Source organism: Microtus oregoni, unplaced genomic scaffold (genome assembly GCF_018167655.1).
Source record: "Microtus oregoni isolate MIOR12 unplaced genomic scaffold, Mior012 000015F_ref0000493, whole genome shotgun sequence".
NCBI classification, from domain to species: Eukaryota; Metazoa; Chordata; class Mammalia; order Rodentia; family Cricetidae; genus Microtus; species Microtus oregoni.
This window is the reverse complement of record NW_024543074.1, coordinates 132617-152698: the sequence shown is the minus strand read 5'-3', so window position 1 is coordinate 152698 and position 20082 is coordinate 132617. Positions and strand designations below refer to the sequence as shown.

The 20082-nt window shown below is 47.9% G+C and overlaps 1 protein-coding gene across 5 annotated transcripts in view; it reads left to right on the top strand.

Moving 5' to 3' along the window:
- Window positions 1-16619, top strand: part of LOC121456274 (cell division control protein 6 homolog) — a 28702-nt gene extending 12083 nt beyond the window's left edge. The window contains exons 1-12 of one of the 5 annotated variants that reach the window (XM_041664298.1): window positions 3163-3373; window positions 3978-4171; window positions 5728-6009; window positions 6127-6326; window positions 6592-6767; window positions 7181-7287; window positions 9391-9530; window positions 10644-10744; window positions 12131-12195; window positions 14357-14559; window positions 15462-15602; window positions 15916-16619. In XM_041664298.1, the coding sequence (XP_041520232.1) occupies window positions 3991-4171; window positions 5728-6009; window positions 6127-6326; window positions 6592-6767; window positions 7181-7287; window positions 9391-9530; window positions 10644-10744; window positions 12131-12195; window positions 14357-14559; window positions 15462-15602; window positions 15916-16005 (1686 nt within the window). In that variant the 5' untranslated portion in view covers window positions 3163-3373; window positions 3978-3990 and the 3' untranslated portion in view covers window positions 16006-16619. Of the gene's footprint in view, window positions 1-3162; window positions 3374-3951; window positions 4172-5727; window positions 6010-6126; window positions 6327-6591; window positions 6768-7180; window positions 7288-9390; window positions 9531-10643; window positions 10745-12130; window positions 12196-14356; window positions 14560-15461; window positions 15603-15915 lie in introns of those variants that run through there. The other 4 variants (XM_041664300.1, XM_041664297.1, XM_041664301.1 and 1 more) reach the window with 4 other exon arrangements.
- The last annotated feature ends 3463 nt before the right edge of the window (window positions 16620-20082 follow it).

The window sequence follows — 20082 nt, the reverse complement described above, 5'->3', positions numbered from 1 at the left end:
TCGCTGTCTTTGTGTTCCTTCCTTGTGACCCCTCAGATTCTGTTACCTGCGCCTGCCTGATTCTCTACCAGGTGGTGGTGGGTGGGCAGGGCCTTTGGGGTCTTGAGAATCCATTTGTTCTTGAGTGTGTGGGTGCTGCTGTCTATTTCTCTTCACTGCTTGATTACTTAGGTTTGGTTTGGTTTGGTTGGTTGATTTTTTTCGAGACAGGGTTTCTCTTGTGTGTAACCCTGGCTGTCCTGGAACTCACTCTATAGACCAGGCTGGTCTCGAACTGAGTGAGACGAGACTGTCTCTGCCTCCCGATTGCTGGGATTAAAGACGTGTGCCACCACCACCCAGCAAACATTTTCAGGTCTAGAAATAGTCATTTCTGAGTGTATCTTTTTGTTGTTGTTGTTGTTGTTGTTTCAAGACAAGGTTTCTCTGTATAGCTCCTGCTGTCCTGGAGCTCAATTTGTAGACTAGGCAGACCTTGAACTCACAGAGACCCACCTGCTTTTGCCCCCAGGAGGGCTGGCTTCACTGTTTTTTTTTTGTTTTTTGTTTTTTGTTTTTTTTTTTTTTTTGGTTTTTCACGACAGGGTTTCTTCACTGTTTTTTAAGCTGAAATCTTAGCTGGTTTTCTTGAACTTTGATGTTAGGTGTTAAAACTCAGCCAGGCTTCTTTGTTACTGACAGAAAGAGAGTCCGCTGAGCTTGACTTGTACTCTCCCCATTGCAGAGTTCCCTCCCCACTGACTGGAAATGCGGGTGGGTGTGTGGATCAAGCTCACAGAATCCAGATAGCATAACCTGTGGAGACCCCAGAGTGCCTGAATTCCTGATTATTTGACCCATTCTTGTTATTAATATGATTAATAAACTATTTATTGATTTTATTGTTCTTCCTAACTTAATAGTCTGCTTATGGAACTTGCTTAAATGACCCTCAGCTTCCCTACCCTGTTAAGTTCTCTCCCTGGGACAGGATTGCTGGTCTGTGTGTGTACCCTTACACACACTCAGAAAGCTGCCAGACAGGTCTTTCCAGTGTGCTGTGATTCCTGCTCTGGGACACTGAGTTAGGTGATAAGAACATTCATTAGCTTGCTCACTGGTGATTACTGAGGCCTGGCTTTGCCTGCTCCAGGCTGTGCCTTTAAGTGTTTCCTGGCCCAGAAATGGACTGCAACTTACAGGAAGAAAGCTTCCCAATACTCTGTGCATGGTAAGAGGATGCGCATATCAACCTCAGGATCCTAATCTTTGACACCACTGATGCCCAGTTTGAACTGTTTTTACGCGTAATTAAATTTATTTTGCTACATTTATGGCCGTGAGATTTAAAGGACTACATATGTTATCCAACCATAAAACTCGTTCATGCAAATAGTGGACGTCAGCCTGACGGAATGTCCTGTCCGTTCCTTCATCTGGCAAGCGTTTATCGTGTACTTTATAGCAGAAATCTACACAGGACGGTAACTCAGACATGGTCTTTGCCTTCAAAGCCCGTGGTCTAGCAAATCCTAGTCATCGGGAGGAACCTATGCAGGGCACTGGAAGACTTTCATAGGAGCTGGCCAGGAAGGAGAGAAACACATTCCAGGCAGGAGACGGTACAAAGGTACAGAAATGAGCTGACGTGTGTGAGAGGTTACTGGAGGAAAAGCCTCCAGTGGACAGCCTTTTAGGGTTCAGCCCTCACACCTGGTGAGGTCGAATCATCTGAAAGCTTCCGTCCATGCTGTCTCCCCACTGATGGCAGCTTGTTTTCTCTTGGAGTTCTTAGCTGCTAGGACAAAATGTATCTAAGAAAATGTCCCTTTCACCATCCTGCCCTGCTTAGAAACCACACCTCAGAGCTTGGTCTTCTGTCATTAGAATGCAGATACCAGCTCCTCCAGTTACAGGACCTCGGGCAGGTTTCCGTCAGCTTCCTAGGGTGTTTGTAAAGACTAAAGTGATAAAGTCAAATGCTGAACCCAGTCCCTGCACACAAAGGACTCACATCAGCTGTGCTAAGAGGTGGTAACCATTTGAAATTCACTATTTGAGCTAACCAGTGATTGTGATATCGCTTTCCTATTCCTAGCTTTATGTCCATTTTATTAGCTATGGAAGGATAAAAGTATATTTACAACCAGGTGTGGTACCACACTGCTTTGATCCCAGCGTTTGGGAGGCAGACGCAGGCATCTCCCAGTTCAAGGCCAGCCTGGTCTACAGAACTAGTTTCAGGAGAGCCAGGGCTACACAGAGAAACCCTGCCTCTAATAAACATGCATAAAATTTGCCATTACCTAGAGTTGGGCTCTGGCCTTTAAAGGACGCTAAAGTGGGTTATTTACTTTGGAACCTGGTCTGCAAATGACAGCTCCGATTTACATTTTCATTAGATGCTCAGCTTGCCTCTCCTATTAGATGTCTTCCCTAGCCCCGAAACCCTAGTGTTTGGCCATAAAAAATGTTCAAATTAAAAGAACATAATTCTAATCCTTATGATGTGTAGATTAATGTTAAGAAGGCATACGGAATATATTAACCTTGAGCAAAACAGAATTGCACGTTTAGTGTTGGTCCTGTTTCTCACTTTTGAAGTGCAAGTCAACAAATACTGAGATGATGTCAATCAAAAATGCCCTGATTCGTCAGCCCTTCGGCCACCGAGAATGCTGTGACCCTATGCATTCATTTGCTTCATGCCATGCAGGACTGCCCCCTAAATAGCAAACCTATTGTAGTATCCCTCTTAATGAAATAGGTACACCGGGCAGTGGTGTCGCATAGCGTTAATCCCAGCACTCGGGAGAAGAGGCAGGCCAGCCTGGACGGTTATACAGAGAAAACCTGTCTCAAAAAACCAAGGTAGGGGAAAAAATACCCCAGTAGAAAAAAAAATGCGGAAGTAGGAAGGGGCTTGCTTGTGATCAAAAACTACACTTCCCGCCAGGCTTGCGGCGTGGCGTGCTTACCTAATGAGTCGCAAGCGCGCCTTTCCCGCGGAGGTCTTAGAAGTGGACGCCCTCCCTGGCGAGTGGGTGTGGCCTCAGGCTGGGCTCGGAGACCTGGGGCTGTCTTATTGGCTGTAGGTCGTCGCCCGCAAAGGCGTGGAGCTTAGTGACAACTAATCAGAAGCGTGGCTGGACTTTGGCGCGAGACGGGAACGCTGAGGGTGTGCGGATTTGGCGCGAGCTGACTTTTCTGCAGTTGTGCTTCTCGTGGCGGGAGATCCTTGCGGTTGTGACCGACACACCGGAACGTGCGCTGAAGCGACACAGCCCTGAAGAGTGTGAAGGGGCAGATTGCTCCGTGAGGCCTGAGAGCTGGTCGGGACCCAGTTCCGGGAGCTGGTTCGAGCGTAGCCGGTGGAGAGCGGAGATCGCCTGAGGTCTGAGGCTGGGTCAGGGAGGGGGTTGTGCGCCTGCAAGGCGTTCGAGCCCGCAATGGCGGGAAGGAGCTGAGAGCTGCTGGGAGGAAACGGTGTAGGGTGGGGTTGAGCTGTGTGGCGAGCAGGCTAGTCCTGGGCAGAGGAGGACGGAGCTGCCCTGCCTACTTTTGGGAGAGCCTACATGTTACGATCTGAAATTAAACTAGTTAGTGCTAAGGATGTCTCGCGTGTCTGGAGTGAAGGAGCTAGAGATATTACAGAAATCGCTGGAGATAAACTTGGGCATCGCTCAAGTGGAAGAACTTAGGTTCAGGTTTCAGGATGCCTGGGGTAATAGCCGTGTTTTCTATGGCTGTGTCTTTAAGAGAGGGATAATAGTGGTAAGACGGAAGTGTATAATATGTGTAATAGCGGCGTGTTACACATATAAGGCAGACAGATGTCACCTGTTATTACATAGGCTTGACTAGGGAGCAGACCTACGTGTTGAAAATGCTGTTAACGTAATGTATGAAGTGAGTGTTGGTCACCAATATAAGTTAGCACCCTATGTTTTCCTTTTTGCTTTTAAATTACAGGCTTCCTGCTTCTCTTTTGTGTCCAGTTGTGTGGTCGTCATGCCTCAAACACCATCCCAGACACAAGCCACCATCCGTTTTCCGAAAAAGAAGCTGGTTAAGACTCCGAGCAAAGCGAGTTCCAAGGACAGTAAAGTACAGCTTAAAAACGTCCAGGCTGTACCGGCTACTCCGTGTGCGGACACAAAACTTCTGCCTCTCAGCCCCAGAAAACGTTTGGGTAAGCATTCCACTCTGCAAGCGCAACTTGGTGACTAACAGCCCTCAGGCCTTCCTTTTTATTTTTTTGGTTTATTGAGATATGGTTTCTCTGAGCCTGCCCTGAAACTTGCTCTGTAGACCAGGCTGGTGTCGAACTCACAGAGATCCTTCTATCTCTGCCTCCCGAGTGCTGGGATTAAAGGCATCTACCTCTACCGCCCAGCGGCCTTTCTTCTCTTGACGATGAGATGCCCGGCAGTTAGACCATAGCCGTATCTATTTTTGTAATGGCCGCTAAGTGCGTACTGAACTTCACAGTTAAGCCATTCACTAATAGAGATCATTTTCTGAGGGACTTGATGGGTTTCATCTTCACTTCCTTAGTTCTGTCCTTTAAAATTACCTTAACGTTATTAACATATGGTATTATGAAATTTGCCTACATACTCGTGAAAATAAGAGAAACAAATAGATGACATTCTTAATATTTTTGATTTTTGTTTCAAACTAGTACTTAACATTTCTATTGTTTATTTTTGCTTTTTTAGAGGAAAAATTCTCTAACTCAGGTTGGCCTGGAACTCACTTTTGTGGCCCAGGATTGCCTCAAACTCACGGTCTTTCTCCCGCTACCAAACTTGGCTTTTTGTTTGTTTGGTTTTAGTTTGTTCAAGACAGGGTTTCTCTGTGTAGCCCTGGCTGTCCCAGAACTCACTCTGTAGACCAGGCTGGTCTTGAACACTCAGAGGACCTGTGTGCGTTGATGGTGCTACTGGGTATTGGGGATTAAGCGCAAGACCTCGTTTGTGCCAGGAAGTGCTGTGCTGCTTAGCTGGACATGACCAGTCTAAGAGCCTTGGTGTTATTATTGGTGGACACTCATTGTGTGCGGTGCTGGGAGAGCATATGTGATCTCATCGTGCCTGAGTATTTGAGTCTGTTAGTTGAGGGGGTGGACTTGCAGCAGTGAGGGAAAGCCACAGTGCCGCTGGAATACGACAGTGCACACAGCAGCTTCCTTCAGAGAAGTTATTCATCTCAAGATGGCAGTGGCGGCAAGGTTGATAAGTTTTGGTTTGTTTTGGAGACGACAGCTTTCCTGAGTGCTGGGGATAAAGGTGTGCACCACCACCAGCTGGCAATGGTCCTGTTTTAAAGCCACCTTACAATTTCACGGAACTAGAACTTAGCGTTTGGTTTCTACCAAATGATCAAACGGTCAGATTCAGTGGTGCCATCTGGTGGCCATGTTCGCTCCCTAGTGAGAAGTTTCTTTTGGGTTCTAAGGCAGAAATTCACCTCTTGCCTTTTAATCCCAGAATTTGGGAGGCAGAGGCAGGCCGATCTCTTGAGTTCAAGGCCTGGTCTACAGAGTGAGTTCCAGGACAGCCAGGGCTACACAGAGAAACGCGGTGTTGAAGAACTGGAAAAAGAAAGAGAGATTCTCCTCTTTCTGGGTGTGGGGAAGTCTGCACGTCTACTGCCCTCCACTGTGGAGGACCGCCTTCTGCGATTCGTGTTTTGGGTGGTTGAGAGCATTGCTGTGAGTGACTGGGTTCTGTTTTAACGTTTCAGGTGATGACAATCTATGCAACACTCCTCATTTATCTCCCTGTTCCCCACCAAAGCTGGGCAAGAAAGAAAACGGCCCCCCTCGCTCACATACGCGAAAGGGCTGCAGATTAGTGTTTGATGACGAACTGACAGTTAAGTCTTCGAGCCAAAAAGAACAAGACCAAGTTCACCAAAACCAAATACTTTCCTCGGCTCAAAAAGGTCAAGAGAGCGAATCAAATTCTGAACAGAAATGCCCACCAGAGAAGGAATCTGGACGTGTGAGGTTGTTCAAGCAGGAAGGTGGGTTCTTACATGGCAGTCATCGGTGCCATCAGGATGGTGGTTCTGAATGAAACCCAGGGAGTCTTTTCAGGCATCTCCTGTTGGGTCGTAACTGCCCTTTTATGTCTGGCGCAGGCACTTGCTATCAGCAAGCAAAGCTTGTCCTAAACACAGCTGTCCCGGATCGGCTGCCTGCCAGGGAAAAGGAGATGGATGTCATCAGGGCCTTCCTGAAGAAACACATCTGTGGGAAAAAGGCTGGAAGTCTCTACCTCTCTGGTGCTCCTGGGACGGGAAAAACTGCCTGCTTGAGCCGGATTCTGCAAGACCTCAAGGTACCCTGAGAGTCTGAGCGATGGAGGCTCTTGCCAAAATTGTCTGATTGATTCTTAAGGGTTAAGAGAGAATGGGCCGTTATGTGATTGAATGCTTCCCAGAAGTAAGAATTCTTGTTTCAGGGTATAAATCTTTCCAGAAGAAAGTAGGGCTTCACCCTTGAATTCTCTTAGCTCTCAGAGACCAGATTAGGTTTCAGTAAATCTGTCTGAGGCCAACATAACTCCATGTTTGCATCTTTTTTTTTTTTTTTTAAACACCTAGAAGGAAGTGGAAGGCTTTGAAACCATCATGCTGAATTGCATGTCTTTGAGGAGTGCCCAGGCTGTGTTCCCAGCTATTGCTCAGGAGATTGGTCAGGAGAAACTATGCAGACCAGCTGGGAAGGACTTGATGAGAAAATTGGAAAAGCAGCTGACTGCTGAGAAGGGCCCCATGATGTAAGTACTTTTTCTGCCGCGTGTTGCTCAGTAAAAATGCTACCCACAAAAATAACTCGCCCTGAAAAGACCTTTGCTCTGAGATGTATGTACATACACTTGAAGAATGGAAAAATGCTGGGACTCAAAGCCAGGGCCTATGTGTGTTAGATAAGTACTTTATCACTGAACCACACTCACGGTCCTTACGCTTACTGGTTTTTGTTTTGTTTTGTTTTTAGTTTAGATTTTAACTATTTTTAAGCTAGTTCTCTGAAAACAATCAGATACTTGTTAATGATGTGGGATGCCAGGGATGACATCCCAGTCGAGCTATGGTCTGCGAGCTCATGACTTTAACCTAAGCTTAGCTCAGATCAAGCACTGGAAAACCGAAAGTGTGACCGGTACTAATTGTGTCTCTTTGCATGTAGCGTGTTGGTGTTGGACGAGATGGATCAGCTGGACAGCAAAGGGCAGGATGTCTTATACACGCTATTTGAATGGCCGTGGCTAAGCAATTCCCGATTGGTGCTCATTGGTTAGTGCTGGGTTGTTACTGTCATGTGGTGGATTTGAAAGTCTGTTAATTGTTTAAAGTGTGTTCAGTGTCTGTGTTCAGTGTGTGTAGCGTATGGGGACACGAGTGTGAGCAGAGGCCAGAGGTTGACGTCAGATGCGGTGCTCTCCTGCTCGCTCTCCCACTGTTAAGTTTTGTTTTTCTGTTTTTTTATTTTATTTTTTTTTTAAATATTTATTCATTTATTATGTATACAACATTCCGTCCGCGTGTGCCTGCAGGCCAGAAGAGGGCACCAGACCCCACCACAGATGGCCGTGAGCCACCACGTGGCTGCCGGGAATCGAACTCAGGACCTCTGGAAGAGCAGGCAATGCGCGCAGGCAATGCTCTTAACCTCTGAGGCATCTCTCCAGCCCTGTTTTCCTGTTTTATATGGTGCTCTCTCTGCATGTACTTCTCCATGCCAGAAGAGAACATCAGAGCCCACTAGAGATGGCTGTGAGCTACCATATTGTTGCTAGGATTTGAACTCAGGACCTCTGGAAGAGCAGCCAATGCTGTGGGTTTTTTATTTGCTGAGGCAGTCTCTTGCTGAACCTGAAGCTGGCTCATTCAGTTTGTCTGACTAGCCAGCTTGCCCCTGGGATCTCTTCTCTGCCTCCCGAGTGCTGGGCTTGCAGACGGGCCACCCTGCCTTCCTGGCTTTGACACAGCTTCTGCAGAGCTAAAGCCGGCTCCTCACACTTGTGTGGCAGATCCTTTGTCCACTGAGCTATCTCCCCAGTCGCTATGCAGATTATTTACCTGCTATTTTAGTTTTATGTGTGTGGGTGATTTGCCTGCATGCTCTACTACATGCCCAATACCCATGGGGGCCCAGAAGAGGGCATCCGGTTCCCTAAACTGGAGTTACAAATGTAGTTGACGTGTGGTTTCTGGGAGTTGAACCTGGGTCCTCTGTAGGAGAATCCAGTGCTCTTAACAGCTGAGCCATTCCTTCAGCCCCACCCATTATACTTAAGCCAGCTTTCTGTCTTATTGAAATAAGAAAATGACTGGTAGTAATTTTTTAATATAAGGCAGATTGATTTTATGAGGTCTAAATAAAAAGGACAAAGAAGCCAGACATGACATTGCATTCCTGTGGTCCCAGCTTTTGGGAGGATAAGTGCACCACAATGCCTGAGTCAATAAATTTGGTGGTTGTGGTGGTGGTGACTTTTTGTTTTTGTTTGGCAGGGACGGGGTTCGAGACAGGGTTTCTCTGTAGCTTTAGAGCCTGTCCTGGAACTCGCTCTGTAGACCATGCTGACCTCGAACTCATAGAGATCTGCCTGCTTCTGCCTCCCACGTGCTGGGATGAAAGGCAGGAGCCAGTACTGCCTGGCACTTGTTTTTCTTTGTTTAAGATTTATTTATTATGTATACAGTGTTTTGCCTATATGTATGTCTGCAGGCCAGAAGAGGGCACCAGATCTCATTACAGATGGTTGTGAGCCATCATGTGGTTGCTGGGAATTGAACTCAGGACCTCTGGAAGAGCAGCCAGTGCTCTTAACCTCTGAGCCATCTCTCCAGCCCAGATTTCTTTTTGAGACACAGTCTCACTGGAGCCCTGGCTGGTCTGAAATACAACAGAAATCTGCCTGCCTGTCCTCTTTTCACCCCTTTCTTCCTGGAGACAAGGTCTGTAGCTCAGGGTGGCCTTGAACCCATGATCATCCTGTCTCACCCTTCCACGTGTTAAGACTAGAAACGTGCAGTTGCGGCTGGAGGTGCTCCCGCAGGACATTAATCTCAGCACTCGGGAGGCAGAGGCAGGCAGATCTCTGAGTTCGAGGCCAGCCTGGTCTTCAGAGGGAGTTCCAGGACATCCAGGGCTATTACACAGAGAAACCCTGTCTTGTGGGGGAAAGAAAAGACTATAAGCATGCCTCACTATACCTGCCTAACCACTGTATCTTTCCTAGTAAGTCCATCTTACCTTTAGTGTGGGGGAAGAGCAAGTGGAAGCAGCAGTTGGAACACTGGGTTGTGACTGGGAGTTTTATCTTTGAGAGGGGTTTGATCTCCTATGAGGATGATTTGTCTGCTGATGGTGATTGTTACCTATCTTCTCAGGTGTTGCTAATACCCTAGATCTCACAGACAGAATTCTGCCGAGACTTGAAGCTAGAGAAAACTGTAAGCCACAGCTACTGAACTTCCCACCTTATACCAGAAACCAGATAGCTGCGATCTTGCAGGAGAGACTCAGTCAGGTGAGTGCCAGCCGTTGCGCCAGATTCTGTAGCAGGGATAACCTTCTGCGATCGAAAGGTAACAATAGCTTTAAAATATTTCGGTTTGATTGCTTTATTAATGGTGTGTCAACCTCCCGTAGACCGTAATGACTGAGAGCATTTTTATGTGGATATCGACGCGTGCTTTCGTTTATTGGCTGCTTCACTGCTGAAATAAAAGTAGGAATTAAAGAACTCAGGCTTCCTTAATGGCCTTTAAAAAGGAGAGCCTGGATCAGTGAGGTAGCTCAGCAGGTAGTCACTGGTTGCTGGTTCTAATGAACTGAGTTCCATCTCTGAGACCCACGTGATGAGAGGAGAGACCTGGGTCCTGGAAGGTGTCCGCTGACCTCCACAAGTGTGGTACGCATACTTTGCTCCCCCTCACTCCAAACAAAAATAAATGGGTTACATTTTTTTTAAAGTAGGGCCTATGAGGGGCTGGAGAGATGGCTCAGAGGTTAAGAGCATTGCCTGCTCGCTCTTCCAAAGGTCCTGAGTTCAATTCCCAGCAACTACATGGTGGCTCACAACCATCTGTAATGAGATCTGGCGCCCTCTTCTGACCTGCAGGCAGACACACAAACAGAATATTGTATACATAATAAATAAATAATTTAAAAAAAAAAAGTAGGGCCTATGAGCCTGGCACGGTGGTGTGTGCACCTTTAATCCCAGGACTTGGAAAGCAGAGGCAGACAGTTCAATGTGTTCAAAGCCAGCCAGGGCTACCCAGAGAAACTGTCTATACTGAATGTTAAGCTCAGAGTCCTGAGTGTGCACCTCCCTCCAGTCCCAGAGTTAGATTTAATTTGTGGAAATACTTATGTTTTGAACCTAAATTGCTAAGAGAAACTCTCAGAGTTCAAATTGTCTTTTTATTTTATTGTTTCTTTATTGGTTGATGGTACTGGGATTCACAAGGCCTCTACGCTGAGCCGTGTCTGTTTTATATTTATTATATATTTATCTGAGACAGCCTCGCTTGAGTGTAGATCCTCCTGCCTTAGTCTCCCAGGTAGCTAGGATTAGGGACGGGCCTATGTTACTAAGGCTGACTGAGATGTCTTCTGTGTCTTGTCTCGTGTGAAGGTGTCAAGAGACCAGGTTCTGGACAATGCCGCGATTCAGTTCTGTGCCCGCAAAGTGTCTGCTGTCTCAGGAGACATCCGGAAAGCGCTGGATGTTTGCAGGTGAATTATGGTCCTGGTGACTGCTTTTATTAAAACCAGGAAGAAATCCTGGCAGTTGTCTCATGTAACTCAAATGAATGTTGCTTACGAGGCTTCATTCTGCTACTTTTTATGCTCAGAAAAGAGGACTTGCTTCTCAGCGGGGAGCTCTGGGTTTCCACCGTGTTAATGTCTGAAACATTATCAGTCCATTACCTACGGAGGGGGAAATAAATGAGATGTTGCTGGCGCCCCCTGTGGTGATTATAGATTGGTTAATTACATTTGTATTAAAAAGACTCCAGTTTGCTTTTCCATTCGCTGGGCTCAAGCAGGTTTATTTATGGACCTGAACCATCTTTGCCTTTAGACTTTCTTCTTCCTTTCCTTTTGTGGGCACCCCTTCCTCCCTCCAGTTGGTGGTCCCCCAAGTCCTACCCTAGACCTCTTTCTCTCTTCCATCCCCCCGCCCCTCCTGCTGGGGAAAGCCTCAGTCCTGACTGATGGAAGTTCTTCCCTCCCAGTAGGGGCACTGGCTCCATTAAAATGATCCTTGCTGAGCTGACCCGCTGGTCCAGCTTCCTCCTCTTGCCGTGCAGAAGATCCAGGTCTGCCTTATGGCTTCCCGTGGGCAAAACACTTTAGAGAGAGCAGTGGGAGAGGAAGCCCTTCCTGTTGCTAGATTGCACGATCTGGAATGTGAAAGTCCCCCAGTCAGCAAAGTACTTGAGTCAAGACTACAGCTATGAGTGATAGCCATGTAGGTCAGCAAGATTAGCCTACGTGTGTCCTGTGTCTCTCTGGGGACTCCCCTTCTGGGTCTGCTGTGTAGGAGGCTCTGAGTTCCCCTTAGGCTACCCCCACACTGCCTATCGCTCTCCCTAGGACTTTGTTCCTCATCTAAAATGTTGCTGGCTTCGTGCACGATGACCTACTTGACATCCGTTGGAGGAAGATGAGTAGTGTTGTTTCTCAATCCCCGGTCTTTTCATTTTAAAGACAGTCAAGTCTTCCTAAAGCTGCAACATAACCCAGTTTGTTTAAGGGCCTTCATTTTTCTTTCTCAGGCAGGGTCTCCCTTGGGGAACTGGCTCATCTGGAACTCACTCACTGTGTAGACCAGCCTGGCCTCTAAGATTGATTTACATTTTATCTTCATGTATGTGTGCCCGGTACCGTGTATGGTGCTCATGGAGGCCAGAAGAGGGCATCAGATCCCTAGAGTTGGAGTTATAGGAGGTTGAGAGCTGCCTGGTATGGGTGCTGGGCACCAAACTTGGAAAGGACCTTCATTTTTTAAAAACGTGGTTTTTTTTTAGTTAATGTGCCTACTTTGGGGCACGGTGACTTGGTGTGGTGTTTGGTTTGGCTAAGACTAGAAAGTTGTTTGTTTTGTTTTTTTAACAGGCGAGCTATTGAAATTGTGGAGTCCGATGTCAAAAGCCAGACAGTCCTCAAACCGCTGTCTGGAGGTGAGTAGCTTACCTGCTTCCTGTCTCCCTTTGTAGATGGAGAGTTAGTTTCCTGAGAAAGGGGAAAGATAAATAGACACAGTTAAATCCACCTACAAACACAAGGGAAATCAGCCGACACACAGACACGCGGGAGCACAGTGCAGTTTCGTCTGGTTTTTTTTTTCAGTCTCGCCTGCCAGTATCAGTATGTGTGTTACTGGAAATGAGCTCCCCGGAGTGTTCATAAATAACGCGCTCAGGTAGTGAGGTTTCTCCCGAGGCTCTCGGAATTAAAACGAGGTAACAAGGTTGAGTCACCTTCTTTCTGGGTACTTACGTTGAATGCCCTTTAGGTTCCTATGTAGGAGAAAGTAATGCTTAGTACCTGGTAGGTAAAGGGAAGAAAGTAAGATGATAAAATGCACAGATTTGAGTTCATCTCAGGGTGTCATGAGGCGTCTACAGGGGCCCAAGACAGATCTGTGGTTATAGGAAAACAAAGGCTGTCACAGATGAGGTTGAATTCCCCTTTTCCTCAACCCTGTTTCCTTCACTAGCAGATTTTCATCAGAGTTTACTTTATTTTTATTTATTTACTTAATTTTGGTTTTTCAAGACAGAGTTTCTCTGTATAACAATCTAGCCATTCTGGGACTGGTCAATATTTATTAAAAGAAACAAATTAAGAAGTTTCAGAAGTAACCCAAATTAATATGTGGACTTAGATAGTTCCTCTGTCTTGGCCCTTTAGATTAGTCTTTCCTTGTGGGTGGACCTGGGAGCATCACTAGTGCTCGCTGCTAAAAGAGCTTCAAGCTCCTGTGTAAATTATGGCACTCCCCAATCCCTGTCTTGACTTCTGATATCTGTGGGTCTAGTTTCAATGGTCTAGCTATATAGGAAACTATGGAGAACGTGACCAGCTAAATATAAGAAACTTTTTGTTGTTTTGTTTTTCAAGCAAGGTTTCTCTGTATAAAGGAACTTTTTTTTTAATATTTGCTTATTTTGTATGCAATATTCTGTCTGTGTATATGCCTGCAGGCCAGAAGAGGGCACCAGACCTCATTACAGATGGTTGCAAGCCACCATGTGGTGGCTGGGAATTGAACTCAGGACCTTTGAAAGAGCAGGCAATGCTCTTAACCGCTGAGCTATCTCTCCAGCCCCATAAAGGAACTTTTTAATGCATAGAAATAACTAGGTTCCCCAGCACTGAAGATAGGCAAACCAAAATTAGCTAGATGCCAGGCCTGGGGGGCCATACCTACGCTTCCAGCGCTCCGGAGGCCGAAGCACAGAATCACTACTAGCTCAAGGCCAACATAGGCCACTTAGAAAGGTGCTCTTAAATCATGGAACAAGGACAACAAATGGATAGCTGTCCTGTCGGGATTGTTTGAGGAGGGGCTGTGGACTGTCTGTCACCTGGTCTGTGAGCTCTGCTTTCTCTGTTAGCCCTTTGCAGCTTCCTGCTTGTGGTAAAGGAGCAGAGGTGGGTTTGGGGGGGGGGGACGGGTAGCTGCGGGCCCAGGTTGTTAGCGAGCAAATCCCGCCCCTGTTGCACAGTCAGGCGTCTCCAAGCAGCAAAACCGCAGTCCCTAGCAGATTCCCCGCAGTTCTCAGACTCCAGCTCTTGGTCGGCCATCCAGTGACATTTCTTCACGTGTTGCTGTCTTGCAGATGAGCTTGAGCGAGTGACCAAACTTCGGAGTTCATTTGGAGAAGCCATGGGGGCGCGGGGGCTGAAGTGGGATTGACTTTACTCTCTGTACTTGCCCATTCCTTTGACTCACGTATTAGATACATTTTCCAGCTATTTCTTGTCCTTCCTTAGAGACCAGGTAGTCATCCTGGCTGCAGGGTTTGTGCTGAGGACCAAACCAGGTGTCTGCAGAGACGAGTGCTATGCCCCGAGCTTCGTCCCCAGCCAGCCTGCGGCAGTTAGCCTCGCTTGGCGGCTTCTGCCGGGCTCTTGCTCGATCAGGAGGTGGATTGGCTGTCTTTCTCAACATCAAGCTGTACCCTAAAGGACAAAATAGATCATGGTTCTTCTGAGAGAAAGGCAGCTTTCCAAGTCTCCTTCCGCCCTTGGTTTCCTGTCGCTAACACCAGTCTTACGTGGCTCCGCACACACAGTTTTAGAGACCGAATAAAGCTTGACTTGCTTGCATTTCAGGTCAGTCACCCTCTGAGGCGCCAGTTCCCAAGCGCGTCGGCCTTACTCACATATCCCAAGTCATTTCGGAAGTTGATGGGAACCGGGTGACTCTGAGCCAAGACAAGGCACACGATTCCCTCCCTCTCCAGCAGAAGATCTTGGTTTGTTCTCTGCTGCTCCTGACCCGGCGGCTGAAACTCAAAGAGGTCACTCTGGGGAAGGTAAGCTGGGGTCTCAGCAGGCGGAGTTGAGGTTCAAGTGCAGGTGTTTTCCAGAAGGCAGCAGGGGTTAAAAATGGGTTTTTAATCTGTCGGAATAAGGGTTATGGTGTCACTACACTTGGGAGGCAGAAGCATGTGGATCTTTGCAGGTTTGAGCCAGCCTGCTCTGCATAGTTCTGGGCGGACCTCAAAAACACGGTAAGGCCAGGCAGTGGTAGAGCGCCCTGTAATCCCGAAACTGGGAGGCAGACACAGGCGGGTCTCTGTGGGCGCCAGGCCAGCCTGGTCTACAGAGTTCCAGGACAGCTGGGAATCTGTAGGAAGACCTTGCCTCACCACCACCCTTGTCTCCCCTCCCCACAAAATTAAGAAATTGAATTGACTATTAACCAGATATAGTGGTTCAGTAGCTGTGATTCTAGTACTTGGGAGGCCGAGCGAGGAGGGTCGCCCGCCTGGCAGGGGTATAAGCAACCCTTCATTTCTGTGTCCCTCTGAACTCACAGAGCCTTGCTCCTACATTGTACATTAAAGAGGACTCAGCAGTCAAGAGCAGTTGCTTCTCACTTGCAGAGGACCCAGGTTTCGTCCCCAGCACCCATGTGGTTGGTGGCTTACAACCGTGACTTTAGTTCCCAGGGTCCTGACAATCTTCTGCTCTCCATAGACTTCAGGCATGAGCACAGTGCCCATGCATAAATACATCGCACAGCAAGACACGGGAAAGAAAAGTAAATCTTTAAAACAAAAAAAAACAAAGTATAGGAAGGGGATGTGGAAGGCCTATTGCCTGTTCAAGGCTTTGTTGAACACGGGGGCGGTAGAGTATACAGTTAACTTAATCTATGAGGTTATGGGATGTAGCTTTTAAGTGACACTTGTTCTCCCTCGTTTCCTCCCAGTTATACGAAGCCTACAGTAGCGTGTGTCGCAAACAGCAGGTGGCAGCTGTGGACCAGTCTGAGTGTTTGTCCCTTTCAGGACTCCTGGAGTCCAGAGGCATCTTAGGATTGAAGAAGAATAAGGAGAGCCGCCTGACCAAGGTACAAGTAACGGCCTGGTGTGTCCCTCCCTGCTTTTGATTGTCCTGTTCTGGAGAGCGTGTCCTTTGCCAAAGGAAAGATTAGAAATGACTAGTGAACCGTTCGCTTCTCTGCTGGCTAGGGTTTCAGGGGTGTGTGTGGGAAGGGGTGTGTGTGTGTGTGTGATGTGATTTAGGCCATTGAAAACAGCAGGGTTTGACTTGCCGGCCTGAGGAAAGCGGAACACGATAGGGAGTGTAACAGTGTGTGTGGGCGTGCATTGTGTGTGTGAGTCTCATGTTCTTCCTCACAGAAAATCCCTTTCTCTTTCCAGGTGTCTCTGAAGATTGAAGAAAAAGAACTAGAGCATGTTCTGAAAGGCCAAGCTTTCGTTGGTAACATCCTCGCCCAGGGACTGCCCTGAGTGCCCGTCTTACCCACCTGTAGCTGGCGGCCCTTGGCTGACCTGGGAGTCTTTGTTAGGAGGGCCGTTTGGAAACTGTTGTGACCTTTTGTACTCAGCACCGGTACATTTTAGTGTGTTAATTCATGAGTGTTAGCACTAATATCTTTGGCTCTTACTGTTTTGACCCATGAAAATGACCGAGTAGCTGGGTGTGGTGGTATATGCCTGTGATCCCAGCACGTGGGAGACAGAGGCACAAGGATCAGGAGTTCAAGGCCATCCTTTGCTACGTGGTGAGATTGAAGCTGGCCTGGACTACGTAAGACACCTTAAAAATGAAACCAGTGACCCCTTTAAAAGTAATATTCAGTACCTTTCCCATACCTGCAAGTATCTGCAGATATGCCAACCTGTGTTGAAGGGTTTGTATATATTCACTTCTAAATACAAACAATATATTTTGTAAAGAACTTTGAGGTTTAAAAGTGGAATGGAATGATCCAGAAAACTACACGAGCCTACGTGGAAATCTGAAGGACATTTTGGTCAAAGGACTCGTTGGCGTCACTACCTTCGCGGGACAGGTGCTGCTGCATTGGACTTCTTAAGGACTCGGGGGGGCGTTTCTCCCGTGTGCCCACGCAATATGGGGGAGGAGAATGTAACTACAGATTGTGGATATATTTATTTTATTTTCATGTTTTATTTGTCAGGCTGCATGTGTGTTTTTATACCCATTCTCTGCAGGTGCAGGGGTATGACAGTGTTCATGTTGGGGACAACTGTAGGAATCCTTGCTTGCTTTCCACCCGGTGAATCCCAGGGACTAAACTCAGGCCACCAAACATGGTGGTGGGCGCCTTTACCTTTTGAGCCGCGTCCTGAGCCTGTGTTTGTTGCCTCAGTCCATGAGAGCTTCAGCTTTCAGAGGTTAATATGAAAATACCTTCTCGATGGATGGTGGTGGCACACTCCTTTAAACCCAACACTCGGGAGGCAGAGGCAGGTAGATCTCTAAGTTCAAGGCCAGCCTGGACAACAGAGTGAGTTCCGGGACAGCCACAGCTACATAACGAAACACCGTCTCGAACAAACAAACAGGACGATGCCTTCCCATCCTGTGCCAGTCTCCCCGCAGATGCAGCCATTGTTTCGGCATGCTTCGGGTCAGGCTTGGGTTTTCCACAGAACACATTCCCGGCCTCTTGAGATAAGTTTATCCATATGGTTACCGAGACTTCTGGGTTTGATTTCCAGTGGCTTTAAGTGGCACTTTGTGACAGGGACACCAGAGGGCACCATTATACCACTGCTTTGAAAGTGGGGTGGGGTGTGGGTAGTTTGGAGGGAAGGGGCAGGCGTTTGACTTGTTTGGGGAAATTGCTATTCCTATATTACCCGAGTGAGTGGTTGGCTACAGACCATGTGATAGGAATAGTCTCTGAGCTGAGTGAGGCTGCTGCCTCCTTGTCTGATCTGGCCTTGAGTTTGGGAATTTGATCTGCCTACAGAGGATCTGTTGGCCACAGTTTCATTCATTCTGCCCACCGTAAAGTGATCTGCCCTGCAGCAGGTGGGATGGGATGGAGAGAGAAGGGCAGCTAGCTCCCTGAATCTGAAATGCATGCTGCCCGCTGGTGTGTGCAGCGGCAGAGTCTGTAGGTGGGAGTTTGAATGTCTCACACACTGCTTCACCGGAGTCTTCCTCCCCTCCAGGGCAGTGTGCAAAGTAGAGAGGCTGTCTGGGACTATAAGGGTTAACGGGCGCAACTGTAAAGATTGTCCGGAGACTGATGGAAAGCAGAGTCTGAATGGGATTGGGAACAGATGTGAGGCTTGATTTAAATTACATTTTATTGGATGCTGCAGCCTTAAGAGACGTGACTGCTTTACAGTTTGTTTCCACACTGTGGGCAGCTGCTGTCTGTTCTGTGTCCACAGTAGGATCCTGCCCAAAGAGGAGCGGCCTCCCCACCTCGTTGTATTTGAGGCTTGGCGCCTTCCTCTAACTGTAGGGGCTTGAGTCAGGAACATGACTGGACTCTCAGCGGGGCTGTGCTGTATCCTCCCTGGCTTCTAGCCAAGCTCGCCTTTGCAGACTCAAAGGGGCCAAGTTCCTTCCCCTCTACCTCTGCTTTCTCTCGTGCTCCCCTCCCTTTTGGAAATAGGGCTTTCTGGGTACTGTTGTTAGCTTCCTTCAGCGCCGCCCCCCCCCCATCAATTTCTAGGTCATTGCCACTCTTAAGACCTCAGCAGTTGGAACGGGGTTGCTTCTGCCAATGATGCGTGAAGCAGGCTAGAGTCCCTGCTTGGCTTCCGCTGCCCTTGTGGGAGCAGAGGCTGATGTATGTTTGTCAGTGAAGTCTTAAGTGTAATTCAGATGGCTGGGCAGAGAGGAAGAGAGTCCTTTCCTTGCTGGGTTTTCTCACTGAGGCTGAGAACTATGGGAAGGTGGTGGGAGTTTTAAGTAGGATGGGACGGGCCTGTGGTTACGAGGTTTTGCCAGGATCTTAGGCCACTCCACATGGAGTAGTGGCAAAGATGCTGACCTACATTTTTCCTTTTGAAGATGGTGGGGTGTGTGTCTCTATCCCGGCCCATCTTTTTTTTTTTTTTTTTTTTTTTAAGAACCAGATTAAGCTTCCATAGTGTTGGGTATTGTCATGGAAAGAACATAGACCCAATAAAGTTGGTATGAATTTCAACCCCAAACTGCCACTGACATTTCTGGCTCAATGAAGACTTGCCTGTGGCTAGCTAACTGCGAGAGTGTGTGAGGTCCAGGCTAGCTACCCAGAAATCAGAAACCTTGGCAGCGCCTTTTCCTCACCTCCCTTCCCATCGCTCCTTGCCCCCACCCCCAGTCTAGAAACTTTACCACTGAACTACTTCCCGGTTCTCCCTGCTTTTTTATTAAGCACCCTCTAAAGACAAGCTATAAGCTAGACCGGGTGGTACAGGCCTGCGATCCCAGTTAAGCAGGAGGATCACACGTTCAAGGCTTGCCTGGACTACAGAGTGAGTTCAAGGCCGACCTGGAGAAGTCAATAAAACTATTAACGCCCTGGGTTTAGTCCTCAGTGCAGGGGTGAGAGGGCGGTAGGAAAGAAAGACAATAAGGACTAATGAACCATTTTTGTAAAAAAAAAAAAAATGACTAGAGCCCAGGAGAGGGAGGTAGCTTGGTGAGCAGCGTGCTTACTGTGCAAACATGAGGCCCCAAGATCAATCTCCAAGACACCCCAACATGCATCCATACACTGGTATTCCAGCCCTGCAGAGACCCAGACGGGCTGGGGCTGGGGCTGACTGGCGAGGTAAGAGCCGCCACTGTAGTGAAAAAAACAAATCTGGCAGCTCCGAGGAAAGACACCTACAACTGACCTTTGGCCTACACTCACACAAAAATATCTTGCCTATAGAGAGGTTGGTGGGGGAGCCAAAGTGACTTTTTGTTGTTGTTTGTGGTGTAGGAGATTGAACCCGGAGCAAGATTTTATTTACATTTGTATCAGTCTCCAGCCCTAACTCTGGTGGCTATTCATTAACTCCTATTCAGTGAACAATACAAGAAGATACTGCCTTTTTGCCTTGTCTAGAACAGTTCTCAGCTGGAGGTGAAGCTGGTGCTGAGGTCTCAGGTGCAAAAGGCCTCATTGCCGGGCCTAGGGCGTCGTTGACCAGACCTCAGCCCTTCAGGTAGACGTCCTAGTAATTGGCCGCAGGCAATCTCTGTCGCTTCAGGGAGGCTACGGTTTGGAGCTTGCCTACAGGCTAGAAAGAGGTGTTTCAGTCCAGAAGTTACCTAAGGTCCCCTGAGGTTACCCAGAAAACTGTCTCTAGTTGGTAAGGGACTGGGGAAGAACCCACCTTTGGTGTCCTACTTCTAGCTTACTGGGGGAAGTTATCTCCGCTTCCTCCTGACGGCGCCCCCTTCACGAGGAAGAAGCACAGGGCAGGAGCATGCCCTCGCTCCCTTATTCCAACTTCACCAGTCCAGATACAGCCGGTACAAGCTAATTGGGTGCAAGGAGCCTGGTAAAGGCTGAAGACTGGCAGGAGAGCCGGCTCCCGTGTTGGTTCCCTTTTTTTTTT